This window comes from Triturus cristatus, chromosome 11 (genome assembly GCF_964204655.1).
Source record: "Triturus cristatus chromosome 11, aTriCri1.1, whole genome shotgun sequence".
Taxonomy (NCBI): domain Eukaryota; kingdom Metazoa; phylum Chordata; class Amphibia; order Caudata; family Salamandridae; genus Triturus; species Triturus cristatus.
Genome location: NC_140594.1, coordinates 279712045 through 279734395, shown reverse-complemented (window position 1 = coordinate 279734395; position 22351 = coordinate 279712045). Strand labels below are relative to the sequence as shown.

At 47.0% G+C, this 22351-nt stretch overlaps 2 protein-coding genes across 4 annotated transcripts in view; one reads left to right on the top strand and one right to left on the bottom strand.

The window, feature by feature from the left end:
* SF3A1 (splicing factor 3a subunit 1) overlaps window positions 1–1979 on the bottom strand; it is a 144804-nt gene extending 142825 nt beyond the window's left edge. The window contains exon 1 of the mRNA XM_085635037.1: window positions 1759–1979. Coding sequence (XP_085491163.1) covers window positions 1759–1806 — 48 coding nt within the window. The 5' untranslated portion in view covers window positions 1807–1979. The remainder of the gene's footprint in view (window positions 1–1758) is intronic.
* Window positions 1–22351, top strand: part of CCDC157 (coiled-coil domain containing 157) — a 380789-nt gene that overhangs the window by 167423 nt on the left and 191015 nt on the right. The window contains exons 1-2 of one of the 3 annotated variants that reach the window (XM_085635039.1): window positions 2510–2624; window positions 9434–9786. In XM_085635039.1, the coding sequence (XP_085491165.1) occupies window positions 9536–9786 (251 nt within the window). In that variant the 5' untranslated portion in view covers window positions 2510–2624; window positions 9434–9535. Of the gene's footprint in view, window positions 1–2509; window positions 2625–2942; window positions 3081–9433; window positions 9787–22351 lie in introns of those variants that run through there. The other 2 variants (XM_085635038.1, XM_085635040.1) reach the window with 2 other exon arrangements.

Genomic DNA, 22351 nt, shown 5'->3' with positions numbered 1-22351 from the left:
GTTGGAGCGAAGCAAAGGAGGATACACGTTCCATAACTGCGCGGCCTGCATCAAAACAGTGCGACAGACAACTCATGCCTTTTTGAATTAGGGAACAAAAAGCAGATTGGCACAGGCCGAGAGGAGCATACGGGTCCGACCCGTATGCTTGGTGAGGAGAGATGAGAGGATGAGAGAGGACAGCAAGGGAGTGAGAGAATTTGATTGAAGAGGTCAGGGATGAGGAGAAATGTGAATTGCCGAAGAGAAGTGTGGACACGCAAGAAGTGAGTGTGAGCCAAAGGGAAGGGCTTCTGTTAGAACAAAGGGGAGATGTGAAAGAGGAATGGGGGGACTGGAGGGGTGTAAGAAACAAATAGACAAATATTTGAATGGAGAGACGAGGTGAATGAGAAGTGCTGAGGGGCACGGGAGGTGACAGGGCCAGAGAGGCCATGAGATAAATGTGAGAGACTGTTAGAGATGCGGGCAGTGAAAAGACAGAATGGCAAGAGGTGATTAAAGGTGAAGTGAGAGGTTGAATGGGGAGAATTCAGAAGTTGTAAAAAGGGGTGAAAGAAAATGGCCTGCAAAGTGAGAGAGGGATCCGGGGTGAGGAGAGGGATGGAAGGGAGGGGGTGAGAGGAAAGCTGCATGGGTAAACTGTTTAACTCTGCACAAAACTGCCAGGGTTTTAAGGGACCCCTGCTTCTCCCAGCCAGGGCCATGTGAGCTTCTAATGTGGCAGCACGTATTCCTGCAGAGTGGAAGGCCCTTCACAAAGGTTGACTTGAAATCTTTCTGATGATAATTGCTGTATTTTGGCTATAAATGGGTACTGATTGGTTGAAATCTTTCCTCGGTGTTACTGTGCGTAAAAAATGTCAAAATAATGAAGCAATGCTATCCCAAAATAAGCTGCATCACATAACCTCATTTGCATTTTCATCCCACACAATTTAGTCAACAGGTTTAGAAATTTGTGTCAGGAGGGGGTCCTTACGCCTCAAAATGTTGACGGGGGGGTCTCGGCAACCAAAAGTTTGAAGACCTCTGCTCTAGAGGCTAAAGTAATTCCCATCAGTGTAACCACATAACACTGTCCACGATCTGTGATTCTGGGGCAGGAAATGCCGTGTTTGTGCCAAAATGCCTGTAGCGGGCTATTAACACACGGGTCTATTTTACATCCCAATTTTCGCACGGCCTAAAAGGAATGATGAAAAACTGTATATCAAATGTGGAATGAGATTATTAGCACTGTGTTAAGGCAATTTCTAGACCAATAATATTGGACATATGGTGGTAATTTTCGAAGGTCGTTTTACCTGTGATAAAGCGTCAGCAAAAAGGAACTGAAATGGCACAAACATACTGAAAACATAGGAATGTCACACATAAGCAAACTGAAACGTCACACATAAGCAAACTGAAACGTCACACGTATGCAAAGTGTCAGCTTTGGCAGGTACGTTATGCTGTCAAATTACGATTTCATCCCACATACTAGTCTAACACACTCATTCTCCCACCCCTCCAGGTCCACTTAGTGCCACGCTCGAACACAGTCCAGCGCTCAGCTGGTCATACTTCTACCTTCTTAGATGGTCTAAGCCCACGCTCTGCATACCACCACCCTTTCAAAACTTCCCTCGTTTTACAAAGACAGTTTTCTATACCGCATTCTTAAACACTCCCAAAATGAGTCTCGTGAGATCAATATATGAAACATCTTCCCAGGGAATTGTGTTCCCCTATCTAACGTAGCTGTGTCCATACCGGTTTGTTCTCTGCCCCGGGCAAGGCGGTCATGGGTCCGGCAGGCATCCTGAGGTTGGTACTGCCGCTCCCTGATCCGGGTACGAATAAACGTACACAGCGGCAGGTACTCTACTAGGCCGCACTACAGGGAATCGGGAGCTTGAACGAACAGAAAAGCCACCGTAGACACCGAAAAGGGACAAGGACACAACGCACATCCAGCAATAAAGTTAGACAGAAAAAAAAGACTTAAGCGTCTCCCAGTCAATAATATAGACTAGAAACAAAAGAGGGCCGTAAACATGGGAAACGGAGACTCATCGACCTAGCAGAAAGACTAAAGCCACACAATTCTACCAAAGAACTAGAATGCTGACAATTTAAATGGACGATAGAACAAAAGTGGCTGTCATTGGACGCCATGTTCTGAAGAGTAGCAGTGGAAATACAAGTTACTATTTACTATTAAGTATTTAGAACTTTCATCTCATGTTTGAAATCCTAGGTTCTACATCGCTTTAAAGAAAAATCAGTGTATTTCTTAACTCTACAGCCTGCTTGATGGGTAACAGCGTAAATTCTGTCATACCCTGTGGACAACTGTATCCCCAGACTATGTCCTCTCATCGTTCACACCCACTAGCTTTTAAAATCTGAACTCAGATACACTTTGGAAGGCAACGAATGGCGTTTTAAACGTCTGCGTTTGTAACTCATTATTAGAAATATGTTACTAAACCACAAAAGAAGAACAAACATAAACGACAAAGTGCGACTACGCTCTGTCCATTGTGATCCAGGCGGAGCATGTTTACGTCAGGCGCAATTATGATTACGGTTTCCATAGCAACATTTGTACGCCGCAAGTCGTGAAGACGGTACAGGTGGGTGCTTGCATCCTATATCGCGCGGTTCTTCGTGAACTCTTATCACCAATTCGTTGCTGAAGCTCAGCCACATCTTTCCAACGCCACACTTAACCTCCCTACGTCCATTGCTCAGTTTCACCAACTTAACGATCATGCACCGTCCTTCGTTCCACTTTTCCAAGCACCTTCCTCTCATCTAAATTAATTTCGCCACTCACATCGGTGTATGAAACCAAACTACTCAACAATTTTAGAGTGCAGCACTGTCAGAAAAGAAGCGTTTTACAGTCTACTGTTTCATAAGAAGAGCAGCTCAAGCGCATCGCAGGAAGACTGGCCAAACCTCTCGAAATTGTACTGGGAAAAATGCGTGGTAATGGTGATACAGGCGGAATTTAATGCGGAACACACCAATTCAGCTGTTGAATCCAAATTGATTCCAAATTTTCAGGAGAATAATTGGAATTGGAGGTATTTCACATACCCAGGATATTCTTCACCTAGGGTGGTAATGTTGTCATGTGATGGTTAAAACGTGGCGCAGACTCAATTGGCAGCTATCCAGTTCGATTCAGTTTATCTTTTTCTTTTAGGGCGTGATGAAAACTAGGTTTTTACTTACATAGAAGTGTAAATGCAACATATTCCTTCCTCTTAAGTGAAAACCATACTATTGTATTGTTTATACTACTTGAAAGTTTTATGGAACTTAACTTTAAAATGTGTAATGTGTAATGGTGTGCATGTTTATGTAGGCATGTTATTTGTGTTGAAAACACAAAATAAAATGACTTTGGCGATTGTATGTCAAAGCAGAAAGTCAGAAATCCATCTGTCAAATATTTAATCAGAATAATGTGTATCACTTATGAATTGGGAAATGGTACACTTTGATTGCAATCCACCTAAATGTGAATTCACCCAGTGCTCCTCCATTTAGTAGTATACACTTCACTCCAATCAGTCAAGCTGTTTGGTTTATCTTGTTCATTTCTGGACATAATCTACCCCTCTTTTGAGAACTACCGGGAGCAACACAAGTCTTGGGGATTGCTTTTATTTTTTTCCAATGGATAGTGCTGGATATCCATTTACTGTCCAAATAAGTGTCTTCTGTACCATCAGCAGTATTAAAATGCTTTTTCCGACAGCTTCCTCATTGCTGCTTGAGTAAGAGGTTAAAAGCGTCAGGTGCTGTGTAGTATTATGGATGGTGAACAGCCATCCATTGTCACAATTAAAATAATCTTCAATGTTGAACAAGCACAAGATACACTGTGAAGGAGGAGAACCTCTGCCAAGTGCCACTTCTGGAATTCTTTTAATAATCTCACCATGTAGAACTTTCCACATTCCATTGTGTCACATTCTACAGTGACCTATCTTCAACTCAATGTGAAACAATAACCCCCCACCCACCCACCAAACTCAAAGTAACACAAAAAATGCACAACTCAGCCCTATGTACTAGTTAACCTCAACAATCATCTACCATCGACATGACAAACTCCTAATTCCTTTCTACTTAACTTTCTCATGGTGGGATGGCAGCATCACCATTAGCCTTCCTGTCATTATTGGTCTCTGACTTTCCTGGCTGAGTAACCTCTGGAAAAAAATGTCTGTATACATTTTGGGAATTAGTGGCACATAAGGCGTGGTTTCCAAAGGAGAGGTTATGTCAATTGATTATTATTACAATTGGCCAGAGTTAAACATTGTTACTTTGATTAGCACGAAAGTGGTTGTTGAATTTTTTTTATTTCTAATTGTTAAGGATTGGTCTATGTGAAAACAAGTCACTAAAAATGAGTTTCCAGTTGGATTCAAGAGAGATGAGAGAATTTTTGAAGTACAGATAAATTAGATACATTCAACCGTCGGTGTACTACCCACAAAATAATGGACTTATGGAACAATGGAATCTGGTATTGTAAGAGAGGTTACAGTTAACCTTACTTGAGGGGTGGGACTGGAACCAGTCAGCAAGGAACCTAGCCTGGGCCAGTCCCCCAGTGCATCCTGGTTCAGTTGAGATAATTAGAATGAAGGAATTTTGTTTAAAATTATGAGGAAGGAAGAAGTTGGAATCCAATAGAACACGGAGGTGAAGGAAAAAAGTGAACCATGAAGTCTAAAGAAGGAAAACTTCAAGGTACAACACCGGGTGAGAATGTGAATATCTCTCCTGGTGAGATAGTAACACATGTTCAAGAATTGAAAAATGTGCATTGGAGGATGCAGAGCTGAGAAAGTGAAAGTGAACAATGACGAGTGGAAGGCCTTTGCGTTTGTGCGCTAATGCAAATTAAATGTTGCTGTATGTGCGTGTTGTTAACTCCCAGCCACATCTCCAGTGAAGTGTTGTGGTGAATAACCATCAGTATTCGCCGGCAATAGAATATATTTCTGTAATATGGATTAAGTGTAAGATACAGTGTAGATAAGGGCAACTCTTGTCAGCTGTCTGTTCTGGAATTCTTGCCATAATTTACCAATGATTTATTTAAAGCTTTTAGTTTAACCATAGGGCAGCCCAGCTCTTTATAATTAACAATTGAAAACAGAGCAGTTACAGAAGAAAATGGGCAACATTAGCACACGGCAAGGAGCTAAGAACATAGAAAAAAAGAGTTTAAGTACAGTGTTTTCAAAAGAATATTGGGAGGAGTTAGACTAGAATCAGTCAACTATCGTCTGAAGAGATGGTTGTTTTAGTGACTTCTGAAACCAAGGTTAGTATGTAGTAATATGTAGTCTGTAGTATAGTTCCACAGTCAATCAGGAAGGCATGAGAATACCTGTTTTGTAGTTTTAGATTTCTTGATATTGGGAATTAGATGATCTTTGCTTTTCGTATTTCATTGACCACCTGTTGGCTTGACATTCTATTTCAGGTAAGGATGTAAAATAGTGTGCTTTGCTTTATGTGTGATGCATGCAGTCTTGACGTCAACTTCTCTTTCAAGAGGTAGACAGTGAGGCACTTTAAGATGGGGATGCTGCAATCAGATTACTTTTCTCTGACAACTAGCTGAGCTTCTCATGAAGTATGGCTTGAAGGAGGTTGTGGTAGAGTTTGGAAGGCCTTCACATTTCGCTACCTAGATCGTTGAAATCTAGGCCCTGCACTACAGATCGAAGTTTGTATGAGAAGTGTTAATTTTTAGTTTATTGAGCAAATGGGGTTGATAGGATGTTCACTTAGTTAGCTTGCTGACATAGTCGTTTAGGGAGAGGTTTTTTTCTAAGATGAAGCCATGTGACTTTTCAAGTGGATCCAAGGTTGGGTAGATGCCTAAAGGTAGAATTTTCCAAACTTAATGATGTCATATCCCCAAATGACCGGTGATTAGCTCACTGTAACTACAACATACTGTCACTTTAGAGAAATATGATGTGGGTGTAGGCTGACAAAGTTGAAGTTTGGAGACTGTAATATAGTACCTGACCCAGAATCACTTATGCTTTCTAGGAAACAAACAAAAATACTTTTTTGTTTTTAACACTAAAATTTGAAAAGATATTTTAGGACTATTAAATGTCTTCTAATAGCTAAGCTTTAAATAGGCCACCAGATTGCCCCAGCAGTTGTACGCCAGAACTTTGTGATTCTATTGCTCAGTTGTCACTGCAATATGCCAATTTTACAGTTCTAGGAGATGTCAACTTACACATTGATGATCCAAGCTGTCCCCAGGCTCTCCAGCTAAAATCAACATCAACATCTCCCAGCTTGTATCCTTACCAACCCCCAGAGCGGGCCATATGCTGGACTTAATTTTTTACAAATATTCAAAACCTTAGAGTGGAGGATCCTATGCGTCAGGTATGGACGGACCACTTCCTGGAACCATTTACCTTTAGTTTGAGGCTAAGCCCTTAATAAATAAGAAAGATGTGGAAACTAGGAGGAACTGTAGAAAAGTCACCATAGAAACCCCACAGCTGGTGCTTCAAACATTTGTGCCACATCTTACAGGCAATCCTGATAGGGACTCGTTCTGCTTTCACGTGTGGGTTACGAATGCCTTAGACACAGTTGCCCCACTGATGTCACCTACATCGAATAGATCTAAACCTTCAGCCCCTTGGTTCTCAACCAAACTCAAATTGGAGAAGAACATCTATAAGAAGTTAGAGCGCTGTTGGAGAAAGTCTTCAGCAGCAAAAAGTACCTTTAAAGAGGCTCTGAAAAAATTCTGCAAACTAACGCTGCGTAAGATGAGGATATACTTTGTAAGTCATATTGAGAGCTCAGATAACTCCTCTAAAGACATTTTTAATATTGTAAACTCCTTTACCAGCCCAGCAGCAATGGATAGTACCTTCCACTCCTCTCCGTCTCTTTGTTCCAGCCTTTCAGATTTCTTTGAGAAAAAAATCCCAAAACTTTATTCCTCATTTCTACTGAATGTGGAACCAGCTGCTAACCAGCAACGATGGCCCACCGATTCCCTTACTTCATTCTCGGAATTCCTCTCTATATCACCTGAGGCCTCGTTGCTGGAACTCCTGAAGTGCAAGTCTGACTCTCCGGAGGACCCTTGCTCGTCTCAGTTCTTTAGCATGCTGGCCCCCTAGTTAAATCCAGTGTTAAACCAGATTTGGAACTCTTCCCTGAAAACTGACATTTTTTCAGCTGCATGGAAACAAGCGTTCCTACTGTCATTACTAAATAATCCTAATGCTGATCCCGTAGTACTCAGTAATTTCAGACCTATCCCCCTGCTAACAGCTGACGCCAAATCTTAGAGAAGGGGGTCCAGAAACAGCTGATTTTGCAGAAGTCATTGGCCTCCTACATGATTCTCAATCGGGCTTCCGAGCTGCGTACAGCACGGACACTGCTCTGCTAGTAGTCTCTGAATCAGTGAAAGAGAATGTGGACGGTGGCACATCTGCAATGGTAGTACTTTTAGACCTATCGGCAGCATTCGATGTGGCAGCTCACCCGATCCTGTTGAGGAGATTAGCCCATTTATGCGTACAGGGGATGGCACTGTCATGGATTCAGTGCTTCCTGGAAGACCTTCCCAACAGGTCTTTCTTCGTCCTTTCTCATCTTCACCATAACCATTGCTGTGGGGAAAACCACAATGCTTGGCCCTGAGCCCGTTGCTTTTGAATCTTTACTTTGCTCCACTGGCCACTCTTATCGTATCCTGGGGTGTGAAGGTAGTTTGCTATGCGGATGACATGCAGCTGGTGTTCTCTTTTAGAGAATTCTCCATGGCGGCCTTCCACAAATTTAAGGAGTTCCTGAAAATATTTCTATCTGGATGAATGGTAATTGCCTAAAACTGAATGCTGATAAGACCGAGGTCCTATTCTTCAGTCAGGCGCCACCTCCAACATCGAATCTCTGGTGGCTTATGCAGTTGACCCCTCCCCACCCCCGATCCCGGCTGCTTCAGCAAGAAATCTAGGAATCACACTGGATATGGATCTCTCATTCACGACACAAATCTGACAGAAATCCTCCACATGCTTTTGGAAGCTGAGATCTAGCAGGAAATTCATACGCTTTACGCCGGAGTAGAGCCGTAAGGTCACGGTCCACTTACTGGCGACCTCTCAGCTAGATTATGCTAATAACATTTACCTGGGGCTACCTGCCCATCTGAGTCACAAACTACAGATAATTCAGAATGCGGCGGCAAGGTTAATTCGGGTACCCTTCCGGCACCATATCTCTCCTCATCTGAGACAGTTGCCCTGGCTGCTGGGGGTCAGGAGGATAGAGTTTAAGTCTCTGACTCTGGCCTTTAGAGCCACCATGGGCTTTGGCCCATGCTATCTCAAGCAGAGACTTAGTCTTTATCAACAGGAACAGACCCTGAGATCCAATCACTTATGACACCTTGGGTCCCACGGTATATCAAAACTTGACAAGGTGGCAGGTCCTTCTCAGTAAGGACTGCAAAACTCTGGAATGCCCTGCTCTGCGCCTGACCGAGACAGAAGTGGAGTTTAGGAAAGCCTTAAAAACTTGGCTCTTTACTCAGGTGTAGTCACCCTGTTGGTCTTTCACTTCTCTGCCGGGACACCTCCTCCGAGGTAGCTGTGCGCTCTATAAATGACGATTAATTGATTGAAATATGCTGAGAAATTGTAATCTCATCAATTATTATACCTGCATATGTAACATCCAGCTCTGCATTTTTCTGCAAAGTTATTTTTTACCAAGCTCACTTCACCATAATTTTGTCTGTCTTTTACTGACCCATGACACAGTGAGTATTGGAGATCTTTTCCTTGCTAGCATTAGCCCACATACAATCCTTTCTAGTTTACTGACTAAGGCTACCATCAATAAAGATAACATCTTTCCGAGCATGGCAAATCCCTAGAAACAAACACCACCATAACACATACAGAGAGGCAAGCACATGCTGATTTAAATCGTTTCACTTTTTGTAAGCCATTGTTACCTCTTCATCACTTCCTATCGCTTCCATTAAAAATACTACTCGGCAATAGACACTTGGGGTTGATGAAAAAGAAGGTGCCTAATGTCATTATGAAATTATCTACACATTGCTTATGTCTCCTCCTTACTATTACCCACCCATGCGCTCTCTCAACACCTTTGCACTAATTTTACCCTGCATATGCAGGTTTTTATTACACTATGACCACTTCTCCAGTTTGTAATTATTTTTCATAGCCAAGGCTGCCTAGACAAAATACAAATAAACAAAGTTCTGTATTGTTTTTGCACACCGTTTAATATTCAAACTATCCTGCAGTGAATGCTAAGATTTCAGCAAATCAGATTGCTAACTGTGTTAGTTAATTCGTTCTTTTCTTCTCATTCACAGTTTTAGCTGAAGTTCCTTTTGTTGTGGACCCATGAAACAAAGGGGGTTCTTTCTGTGTTTCATCTTTGGCCCTGCTGCACAGTTGTTTGAAGAGGACACGTGATGATGGCTCATTTACTGGGGAGCAGCACAGTCATGGATAGCCTGAGAAAGGACATAATGGACCTGCAGGGGGCCATCATCGACGTCTTCTCCAGAGTGGGTGCACTGCGCTACCCTTCCTGGAAGTTCCCTGATAAGGTCTCCTGTGACCTAGACTTGGTGATACTGCTGGAACGTTATGACTACGTGGAGGGAGACCCCGAGTTCACCCAGCACTCCCACGTGGTTCTACTAGAGCTGGTAATAGATCGGTAAGAAAGATCACACAGACTTTTTTTTTTAAAGGAGTTGGCTACTAAAATACTGAAATGATTTGATGTTTGGTTAGAGCCAATAAAACTGTTGTGACCTGGTTTTGAGATTTTGCTCATGTTGAAGATATAATCTGTATAGGGAATTTCCCAAAAATACATTACGAGAAGCGACCATCACAAGTAAAAAGTCACACCATCAGTAGGAAACGGCATAGCTTCTACCTTCTCCACTTTGTAGCATGCATTTTTAGGTCTCGCCTAGCGTTGCAGCATGAATGTGCTGCCATCGCTTTGAGTGGCATGCAGTATATACCGTAATGTGGAAGCTTTGTGGTAGCTCCGCCCACTCTCTGCCCTTTGGCTTTTGTCTTAAATGCTGCCTTCCGATTGGTTTGAGGCTTGTTTGTCCCTCCTCATTCATCATTTGTATCCATCCACGGCTATTGGCCCCTTTACTCCTAACACTATTTTCTTCTTTGTCTCCCCACGCCACCGCCCCCTCCCTCAGTCTGTGACTTCTCCCCCGCCCCACCTGCCCTCATTCCCGTTCGTGTTTTCTTGCCTGCCGGCACTTCCGTTTTCATCTTTATTGTTGTCACCTTGAAATTTGCGAGTTCAAGATGCGTGCTGTACAAAAACTTCTCGTGTTTAATGAACTACAGGGGTGTGGAATTCCTATAACCCGACGCCCAGGACATATTGTTTGGGGTCAAGGGCAACAAGTTTTAATGTGCATTTTGTCCTTGGGACAAGTAGGCCCAACCCCCTACAGCACAAACCCTTTGGCTGCCAATTTGCAGTACCACATTAAGGATCAGGGAAGGGCACTGCCTGCAGTTAAGTTAATATTTGTGTGCATATGTTAATGCTGTTCATACTTCAATTTATGGTTCATTAATTGAAAGCCTTTATTATTAGGGTGAGCGCTCTCAGTAATTGTAAGTTCTGACTGCACTACTGACAGTGGTTCCAGTATAGAAATGTGTACACACGGTTTCAAAGTTTAGCAATATGAGGCTATGCATAATGCTCTGATTAGATGCAAATATTTGCAGAAGCTTGAAAGCATGATTGATTCTTTGCTTTCAATATAAAATGTTCCTAAAAAAATGAAAGTAGGAAAAAAAACATTTTGGTAAACTATTGTAAAATTTCAGGTACCATTTCTTTGCAGCATCATTTAGTAAAATGTGTTGATGCATGCTACTATTTTCCCCAAAATATTCATATTGGAAAATCAGTGTAACCATTTTTAATAAGATGATGGGAATCATAAAAATAAACAAGTATTGGCAAAGCCATTAGGTCTGAAAATGGTGGTCAGCTTTTTAGTTTTGGCAATGCGTGACTTGTTTTGGCATGTGTTTTGTAAAACCTTATTGATGTGAGAGCTGCAGGGCCCTCACCATTATATGAGAGAGAGATTGATTGATTGATTGAAGAAAGTTTTAAAAGTGCACCCGTGGTATATGTCCTTGCATTAAGGGCAGTTATATGGCTTTTGTGAATTCACAAGAATTTTCAGAAGTAGAGCACTCCCTTCTATGGGTCATTTAACAACTCGGGGCTTTGTGGTTAGGTAACCTACTTTGGATGCGGTGTAAAATAGTAACTACAAAAATTAATGCTATGAAACTAAGCAACCAGTACTGTCAAAAACACTGTGAAAACTGACACGCATTCTGGCATTTTGTTTAGTTAATCTCGATTTTCTCATAGATGCGAGTAAAGTACTCTTGATATCCCAATGAAATCTGCACACTTTTAACTAATAGCACCGGGCGATCTTTGACAACTAGGCAATGAATACATTTTCATGTACCCCCGAAGCCCCCTTGCCCCCCGCCCCCTTGGCAAACTTCATTGCCTCCCAGTGTTTGGGAAATAACCAAGATGCAGGAGAGTGAGTCAAATAGTCTAGAAAATGAAAGAGAAGCCGGGATTCGGATTCACATGCTCCAATCCTGATCGCGTTGCTTAGTCTGTAAGCACTACTTTTATTAATGAGTTTCGCATTAGTAAAGCATCACGGTGTGCGTGTGTGGCGAAACTTCACCCATGAGGTACGTGCCAAGCAATTGTTGACACAATCCACACTTTGCGTCTTTTTCAATATATTTATTACGAAGTGCAGGACCTTTCCAAGGGATTTTGCACACTACATACAAACCCCCTCCCCCAAGCGCCTTGAGACCCTTCCGGGTGAGTAGTGCGCGATATAAATTCCACGATTGATTGATTGATTGATTGATTGATACATTCTCTCCAAAAATAAAACGTATAGGTAAAAAACATTGCCATTTACAATGTCAATAGCTCTAACTCACAAATACGAGACCTATTTTCATTGCAAATGCTTGTTTCACTAGCTGCAGAAAGGTATTGTGCTACATAAATGCGAACTGTCAGCTTGGATTTTGATTATTAAAGAATTTTTGCTCTTCTGTTATTTTCTAACTTTAAATGAGGCTCAAACATCAAATAGTAAGAAATCAAATATGTAAAAGGAGCGCATATTGCCTATTTTATTTTGGAAGGCAAATTGCGTGCACACTTGGCACAGTGGCCTTGGGTTTGGAAAAGAGCCAAAATCTGTTGAAATGGCAGCCAACAGGTGGTTTGACTTGGACCTGGTACATATGAAGGTACATGGAAACAACCAGATGGAAGAAAATATTTGATGTTGCCAGCAAAGTCTGCTGCATTAGGGGTTAGAAGGACATGTATACATGGGCCAAAAAAAACTCACAAGCACGAAGAATGAGCAGTCAGAAATAAAGCCAACTAGACCTTCAGAACCCTCAGCAAGGTTACAGAATCTGAATAAATTTAGGAACATATTACTGACCTCCAAGTAATGCTACGAGAATGTCCATTACATTTGTCTGTACAAAATAGAGAAAGCCTGGACCACTGTTTGGAATAACCCATAAATATTTTTTCTATATACCTCTTGCATCCTCCTCCGTAAGATCTATTTGTCCTGGATCTCCTTCTAAAAACCTGCACCTTCCTAACTATTCTAAGCATCATGAGTCCTGGCAGTTTAACTATGTCGGCACCATAATTTTGCCAGTTATGGAAATACTGAATGCACCCCACTTACAAGGAATAGTCACAAGGGAGCCAAGGATACTATAATAATCCTGTTGTTGAACTAATTGACTACAGATTATAAAAGCATGACTACTCTAGCCTAATATTTAACCTTCCTTCTCTGTAAGGTATTGAAAGATTAGGCCACTCACCAACTACAAACTGAAAGCTAACAACATACTCAACATCTGCCAGCCAGGTTGCAGACTCATCAAGAGCATAGAAATTACCCTTTCTGACATCATTGATTATTTCTTGATGACCCGGGAAGTGAAGAATACGACTCAATTTGTTAACAGTATACGCCACAATGGACCAATCATTTTTTTCTTGAGACGTTGCAGGAACTTGCTGGATTCTCAAGGATTCTACTGCGGCTGATCTGGTTATTTATATTAGATGAAAAGCAACAGATTAAAATCACACAGTCATTGGTATTTTATATTACTTAGGCGCAGGCTCTGCCTGAAGCAATCACACATCTGCAGTTTGGTTACAAATGGGAAGACACATCTCTGATTTAAAAAAAGCGATATGATTAGTGTTAGAAAACCCCGGGCAACCGGGTTAGCAGTCACCCGGTTCTTCCCAACACAAGGGGTAGCTTGGCTCGAGCGGTCGGGGGTCAGGCACCGTGTTAAGCGTACTTCACACCCTCACAATAACCATGCGTGCATCCGTTCCAAAAACGACACTACACCGTAAAAATTTATGAAAGAATCTCTTTGTGTTTATCTTAATTTTTCTCTTAGTTGCAGGGTTATGACACAAATACAATACAAAAGGATTTTCTTCAGAAATAGCAGGTCAATTAAATAATAACACTTTGCAGGTGCAATAAATAGGATTAGGTCTTAAATACACAAGGAATAAATAGAGGTGCGATAAATACATAGGGCAAATAAATACTGTCAGACAATAAATAAAACACCTTCAATAAATAATATAAGCCATCAAACAATTGCAAATCAGATCACATTTATGAGGTAGATTGATTTTACCATGCCCAAGTACAGCTTATGGTCACTGGGGTGGCCTGGGGATGTCCCACCTAGAGTGGTCAAGGCTGGGGCCTAAGCTGAGGTAGAATGAGGGAAACCTAAGGTTCTGATTCTTCCAACTACACAGTCCCTCACACAGGTCCCTGCACCAGTCTCAGTTCACCCCCTAGCACTCTCAGGTTGGTCCTAACACCCCTCTAGCCCCAAGAATGGTCTTTTAGGGCTCCACAGGGCCTCAGATGCCCTTTCTACCACTTACTGCCCTTTTCACGAAGATCGGCTCCGCTCGGCGCCGGGTCGACGTCGCTGGGCGGCTCCGGTTCGATGTCGCGTCGATCTGTTCCACTTGACGCCGTGTCGATGCCGTGAGGCGGCTCCGATTCGATGTCGCTGGCCGGCCTCGGTTCGATGTTGCGTCGATCTGCTTTACCTGATGCCGGGTCGATGCCGTGAGGCGGCTCCGGATGGATGTCGCTGGGCGGCCTCGGCTCGATGTCGTGTTCCGGCGTCACAGGGTCACGGTTCCCCCGCTTCCGGGCGACTCCGGAGTGCGACCTCCACTCCCGACCTCCGTCGGCTCCACTTCGGGTTCCGGCGACTCCGGAGTGCGATCTCCACTCCCGACCTCCGTCGGCTCCACTTCGGGTTCCGGCGACTCCGGAGTGCGATCTCCACTCCCGACCTCCGTCGGCTCCACTTCGGGTACCGGCGACTCCGGAGTGCGATCTCCACTCCCGACCTCCTGCGCGCTTCGCCTCGACCTCAGGCGACTCCGGAGTGCGACCTCCACTCCCGACCTCCTGCGCGCTCTACTTCAGCTTCCGGCGACTCCGGAGGGCGGACTTCACTCCCCCGTCGACGCCTCACCTCGACCTCAGGTGACTTCTACTCGACCTCCGGTGTCTCTCCACGACCTCCGTCGGCGCCCTCACTCGACCTCTAGCGGCTCCGGGTACGACGTCTGCCTTCTGTCAGCGCCGCTTCTCCACCTCGGGCTCCAGGTCTCCAGGCTTCCCGACGTCGGGTCTCCAGGAGGATTCCACCAAACAGGTCAGGAACTTGCTGTTCTTCTCCTTTAAGGCCTGTTCCGGCTGTTCAGGTCCTTAAGATGATTTTCTGGTCTTTATCCCACACAGGGCTTTAGGCTGGGCTTGGTCAGTAGGGACTAGTATCAAGGGTGGGTTTCTGGACCCCACTCCAGGCACAAGTTTCCACCCCTGCTGCCTTACTCCTTCCGTTTCTCTGTCCTCTCTCCTCTCCAGTCAGGTGCCAACTGCCAACTCCAACTGCCAACTCTGAGCTGGCTTCCCAACATTCTAAACCTGCCTCACACTGTCACAGGGTTCTAGAATGTTCTGGAAGGTACTAGTAGGTTCCAGTGATGTCACAGGTGACAATGGGTGGCCACCATTTTGTGTTTCAGGCCCTCAGACAGAAGTTCCAGGGGTAGGGAAAATGGCTCCCTGACCCTGCATCAACACTAAAAAGTCTGGTGGTTCCCAAAAAGGAAAAATACTAACAGGGTTTGAGGCAAAAGTGGGACAAAATAAATAATGATGAGGAGAGACCACCCAAAGGGCTGACAGGTCTAACACGCGTCCCCCCCAGCTGAAAGTGGGGAGAGCTACCCAACCCCTTGGGAGTTCTCATCACTAAGGCGGAAATACCTTGAGAGACCGTCTGCATTGGCGTGGTCCACTCCAGGCCGATGTTCCACCTGAAAGTCCATTCCCTGTAGGGAGATAGACCACCTTAGCAACTTGGGATTCTCCCCCTTCATCTGCATCAGCCAACGAAGGGGTCTGTGGTCGGTCTGAACTAGGAAGTGCGTGCCAAACAGGTATGGCCGCAGCTTCTTCAGAGCCCATACCACTGCAAAGGCTTCACGCTCTATTGCACTCCACTTCTGTTCCCTGGGAAGTAGTCTCCGGGATAGGAAGACCACGGGTTGATCCAGACCCTCTTCATTGAGTTGCGATAACACTGCCCCAATGCCATGTTCCGATGCATCCGTCTGGACAATGAACTCCTTGGAAAAGTCTGGGGCCCGTAGGACCGGGGCCTCGCACATGGCTTGCTTCAGTTTTACAAAGGCCTGCTGACAAGCCTCCGTCCAGACTACCCGTCGAGGTTGTTTCTTGGACGTAAGCTCCGTGAGGGGGGCCACAATGGTACCGTATCCCTTCACGAAGCGGCGGTAATATCTGGTGAGGCCCAGAAAAGCTCGGACCTCAGTCTGAGTCTTGGGGGGTTCCCAGGCCATGATGGCCTCGATCTTCGCCTGGAGGGGTTGCACCGCTCCCCTACCCACCAAGTGTCCAAGGTACACTACCGACCCCTGCCCGATCTGGCACTTGCTGGCCTTGATCGTTAAACCAGCTTGCCTCAGGGCCTGGAGAACAGCTTGCAGGTGACGCAAGTGATCCTCCCAGCTGTTACTGAAGACGGCTATGTCATCCAGATAAGCAGCAGAGAAACTCTCCATTCCAGTGAGGATCTGGTTCACCAGACGCTGAAACGTGGCAGGTGCGTTCTTGAGCCCAAAGGGCATCACACAGAACTGGTAGTGGCCTTTGGGCGTGGAGAAGGCTGACCTTTCCCTAGCTCCGTCAGTCAGAGAGATCTGCCAGTACCCAGAAGTAAGGTCAAAGGTACTTAGATATTGGGCAGCTCCCAGCCGGTCAATCAATTCATCCGCCCTTGGGATCGGATGAGCATCAGTCTTGGTTACTGAGTTCAGTCCCCGGTAGTCCACACAGAACCTCAGTTCCGGTTGGGCACCCGGTGGTGCGGCTTTTGGTACTAGCACCACCGGACTGGACCAGGGGCTGCTGGAAGGTTCGATCACTCCTAGCTCCAGCATCTTAATGACTTCACTATGAATGCTGGCCTTCACCTTGTCTGTCATCCGGTAGATCTTTGACTTCACAGGTGGGCTGTCTCCTGTGTCCACGTCATAGATGCACAGGTGAGTTCTACCCGGAACAAGGGAGAACAACGAAGAGTACTGCCCCAGGACCTTGCGGCAGTCCTCCTGCTGTTCAGGAGTTAGGGATGGGGAGAGAATCACTCCCTCCACCGACCCATCCTTTTCTTGAGACGCAAACAAATCGGGGAGAGGCTCGCTTTCCACGTCCTCTGCTCCGTCAGTCACCATCATCAAAATGACTTCGGGCCTCTCGTGGTGGGGTTTGAGGCGGTTGGCATGCAGCACCCGTAGGGGCTGACGAGGGGTCTTAAGATCCACCAAGTAGGTAGCCTTACCCTTCTTCTCCAATACCTCAAAGGGTCCTGACCAGCGATCCTGGAGGGCGCTAAGCTCTCCTGGTTCGATCACCCACACCTTCTGGCCAGGCTCCAATTCCACCGGGTGAGCGTTGTGGTCATACCACGCCTTCATTACTGCTTGGCTGGCCTCCAAGTTGTCAGAAGCTTGCTTCCACAACTTAGCCATTTGGCTCCGGAAGGCCAGCATGTAGCTCACCACGTCCTGGGGAAGCTTTCTGGGAGTTCTTTCCCATCCGTCTCTCACCAGGCTGAGAGGTCCACGCACAGGGTGCCCATACAAAAGCTCGAAGGGGCTGAAGCCCACTCCCTTCTGTGGCACTTCCCTGTAGGAAAACAATAGACAGGGTAGGAGGACGTCCCATTTCCTCCGCAGGCTTTCAGGCAGACTTCTGATCATGCCTTTCAAGGTTTTGTTAAACCTCTCCACCAGACCATTGGTCTGGGGGTGGTTAGGAGTTGTGAACCGGTAGGTCACTCCACACTCCTTCCACATGGCCCACATGTATGCTGACATGAAGTTGGTCCCCCTGTCGGACACAACTTCCTTGGGAAAACCCACTCGGGTAAAGATTCCCATCAGGGCCCTAGCCACAACAGGTGCTGTAATGGTCCTTAGAGGTATAGCCTCTGGGTACCGTGTGGCATGATCCACCAGAACCAGGATAAACCTGTGACCAGCTGTAGTAGGCGGATCTAATGGACCCACAATGTCGATGCCCACCCGTTCAAAGGGGGTGCTAACGACAGGAAGTGGTTCCAGGGGAGCTTTCAGCTTCACCCCTGTTTTCCCACTGGCTTGGCAAGACACACATGTCCGGCAGTAGGTGTCGGACGACACTTTCATTTGAGGCCAATAAAAGTGTGGGACAAGACGGGCGAAAGTCTTGTCTTGCCCCAGGTGTCCTGCCAAGGGGATCTCGTGAGCCAATTCCAGTAGGAAGGCTCGGTAACGTTGAGGGACTACTAAGGCTCGTGACGATCCATGTAGTGGTGCCTTGGGTTCACTGTAGAGGAGGCCATCCTCCCAGTAAAGGTTGTAGTTCCCCTCAACGTTCCCTGCTGCCTGGGCTTCGGCCTGTCGCCTCAGTCCCTCAAGGGTAGGGCCCTTGCAGAATTCCTCCCTGGTCGGCCCTCCCTCCACGTGCCACTCGGCCGGGATGGGTAGGTCCTCCAGTTTGGTAACATCCCCCACCGCGGACTCCTGGTCCACCACCTCCGGTGGCCTATCCGTCACACGGGGTGCGGATGCCGAGGCAGGCTCCTCCTGTCCTCGGTTCTTCCCTTGGTCGGCAGCCGGCTGTGCCTTTGTTCCAGGCTCCAGTCGAAACAAACTCCATCTCCGGGTAGTCGCGGACCCTGTGCTAACACAGGCCCAGTCAGGTGTACCCAGCATCTCAGCATGAGTCCGGTATTCCACCTCCTTCCAAGCATTGTGCTCCATGTCATTCCCCAGTAGACAATCGACCGGCACGGCAGGGCTTACGGCAACTCGAAGTGAACCTGCAACCCCCTCCCATTCAAAGGGAACCTCGGCCACCGGATAGTGGCCGGTTCTGCCGTCAGCCATCGCGGCTGGGTGGAGTACATCGGGAATTACCTGCTCTGGAGACACCAGTTGGCTACGTACCATAGTCATACTGGCTCCTGTGTCTCTCAGAGCCTCCCCTCTTTGGCCGTTGATGGTGACCCACTGCCCATACTTTATGGTATTTGCGGGCACCTGGATCTTAGGAACCATCTCCCGTTCTCCCAGGGACACTAAAGTGACACCCGCCCACTCCCTTCCCTTAGTTAAGGGCATCTCCTCCCCGAGCACTACACTAGCTACTCCGGGGGCCTTTCCTCCAATGGGAGGGGGTGGTCTTTTCGGGCACTTCGCATCTCCCTTATAGTGTCCGACGCCACCGCACTCGAAGCAATGGACAACCCTTGGCTGCTGACTCTGGCCAGGATTAGGGTTTCTGGGTGGGTTAGCCCTAGGGGTGAATCCTGTTCCCTTTCCTTGGAAGTTATTTTGGGGGCCTTTAGAGAACTCCTTTTTCTTTTCCCCTTCCTCTTTCTTCTGGGGGGCGCCCTGTCCGGCCTTTTGAGTATCCCCTCCAGTCCCCCTTGTGGACACCCGGGTACTAGCCCAAATGTCCGCCTCCTCAGCAAGCTTCCGGGAATTGGTCAGCTTGCTATCCACCAGGTGTTGACGCAGTTCAGGGAAACATTTTTCGAGCAGGTGTTCCTTCAACATTAAATCAAACAACCCCTCGTAGTCCCTCACCTCACTGCCCTGAATCCAACCCTCTAATGCCTTCTTTGCATAGTCCAGGAAATCCACCCAATTCTGTGTGCCCAGTTTGTGGCTACCCCGGAACTTCTGTCTGTACTTCTCGGGTGTTAGTCCAAACTTTCTTACGAGCGCCACTTTCATGGTGGGGTAGTGGGTCTGCTCATCCTGCTCTAGGGCCAATAATGCATCCCTACCAGCTGGAGGCATGTATTTGTACAATCCCCCTCCCCAGTACTTCTCTGGCACCCCATGGGCCCTTAAAGAGACCTCATAGGCCGCTAGCCACTTGGCAATATCATCCCCTGCACTATAGCTAGCTACTATGTCTTTTGGCAGATAGGGTTTGGGTTCCCTGGTGATTTCTTTGTCTTTGCTGCCACCATTAGGAACAGTTTGTGCCCTGACTCGTAGGATCTGGAGATCTATTTCCCTCAGCCTCAACTCGTGAGCCATCCTCTGTCCCTCCTTCTCTTTCTCCAGCTCCGCCAACTTCCATGTGAGCTGTCTTTTCTCCCTCCGGTCAGTTAATTCTACTTCTGATAAGCCACCGCTAGAGACAGTGCTGCCCTTCCTGGAAAGTGTTCTGGGCCCCGCTAACAGGTTCCCCACCTCAGGTTGGTACAACCCAGCCCCCTCGCTAACAGGCTCTCCATCCCTGTCCTCCTGCTCAGCCTTACTTTCCCGTCGTGCCTCCCCCCAAGCCCTCAAGCTAGTCTGGAGTTCAGCCTTCTTGGCACCTGGGGGACAATACACCCCCTCTCGCTGACAAAACTCTCTGAGTTGGGCCACAGTGTAAGTTTCCACATCTTCCAACACAAACTCCATTTTGCCCACTCAGAATAGAAGACAGGTGTTTACAGAAGCTATGCAGGGGGGTACCTTTTGTAATACCTCCTCCCACCACCAGAGTAAATTTGGAAAAAACAAAACTCAGAATTAGGAAGTCCGCTTTGAGAAAACTCCCGGTGTAGGCCTATGGACTACCCACAGTTATTGTCGAGTGGACGCAAGCACAGCTCTATCCCACCGCTGAACACCAATTATGTTAGAAAACCCCGGGCAACCGGGTTAGCAGTCACCCGGTTCTTCCCAACACAAGGGGTAGCTTGGCTCGAGCGGTCGGGGGTCAGGCACCGTGTTAAGCGTACTTCACACCCTCACAATAACCATGCGTGCATCCGTTCCAAAAACGACACTACACCGTAAAAATTTATGAAAGAATCTCTTTGTGTTTATCTTAATTTTTCTCTTAGTTGCAGGGTTATGACACAAATACAATACAAAAGGATTTTCTTCAGAAATAGCAGGTCAATTAAATAATAACACTTTGCAGGTGCAATAAATAGGATTAGGTCTTAAATACACAAGGAATAAATAGAGGTGCGATAAATACATAGATCAAATAAATACTGTCAGACAATAAATAAAACACCTTCAATAAATAATATAAGCCATCAAACAATTGCAAATCAGATCACATTTATGAGGTAGATTGATTTTACCACGCCCAAGTACAGCTTATGGTCACTGGGGTGGCCTGGGGATGTCCCACCTAGAGTGGTCAAGGCTGGGGCCTAAGCTGAGGTAGAAGGTTCTGATTCTTCCAACTACACAGTCCCTCACACAGGTCCCTGCACCAGTCTCAGTTCACCCCCTAGCACTCTCAGGTTGGTCCTAACACCCCTCTAGCCCCAAGAATGGTCTTTTAGGGCTCCACAGGGCCTCAGATGCCCTTTCTACCACTTACTGCCCTTTTCACGAAGATCGGCTCCGCTCGGCGCCGGGTCGACGTCGCTGGGCGGCTCCGGTTCGATGTCGCGTCGATCTGTTCCACTTGACGCCGTGTCGATGCCGTGAGGCGGCTCCGATTCGATGTCGCTGGCCGGCCTCGGTTCGATGTTGCGTCGATCTGCTTTACCTGATGCCGGGTCGATGCCGTGAGGCGGCTCCGGATGGATGTCGCTGGGCGGCCTCGGCTCGATGTTGTGTTCCGGCGTCACAGGGTCACGGTTCCCCCGCTTCCGGGCGACTCCGGAGTGCGACCTCCACTCCCGACCTCCGTCGGCTCCACTTCGGGTTCCGGCGACTCCGGAGTGCGATCTCCACTCCCGACCTCCGTCGGCTCCACTTCGGGTTCCGGCGACTCCGGAGTGCGATCTCCACTCCCGACCTCCGTCGGCTCCACTTCGGGTACCGGCGACTCCGGAGTGCGATCTCCACTCCCGACCTCCTGCGCGCTTCGCCTCGACCTCAGGCGACTCCGGAGTGCGACCTCCACTCCCGACCTCCTGCGCGCTCTACTTCAGCTTCCGGCGACTCCGGAGGGCGGACTTCACTCCCCCGTCGACGCCTCACCTCGACCTCAGGTGACTTTTACTCGACCTCCGGTGTCTCTCCACGACCTCCGTCGGCGCCCTCACTCGACCTCTAGCGGCTCCGGGTACGACGTCTGCCTTCTGTCAGCGCCGCTTCTCCACCTCGGGCTCCAGGTCTCCAGGCTTCCCGACGTCGGGTCTCCAGGAGGATTCCACCAAACAGGTCAGGAACTTGCTGTTCTTCTCCTTTAAGGCCTGTTCCGGCTGTTCAGGTCCTTAAGATGATTTTCTGGTCTTTATCCCACACAGGGCTTTAGGCTGGGCTTGGTCAGTAGGGACTAGTATCAAGGGTGAGTTTCTGGACCCCACTCCAGGCACAAGTTTCCACCCCTGCTGCCTTACTCCTTCTGTTTCTCTGTCCTCTCTCCTCTCCAGTCAGGTGCCAACTCCAACTGCCAACTCTGAGCTGGCTTCCCAACATTCTAAACCTGCCTCACACTGTCACAGGGTTCTAGAATGTTCTGGAAGGTACTAGTAGGTTCCAGTGATGTCACAGGTGACAATGGGTGGCCACCATTTTGTGT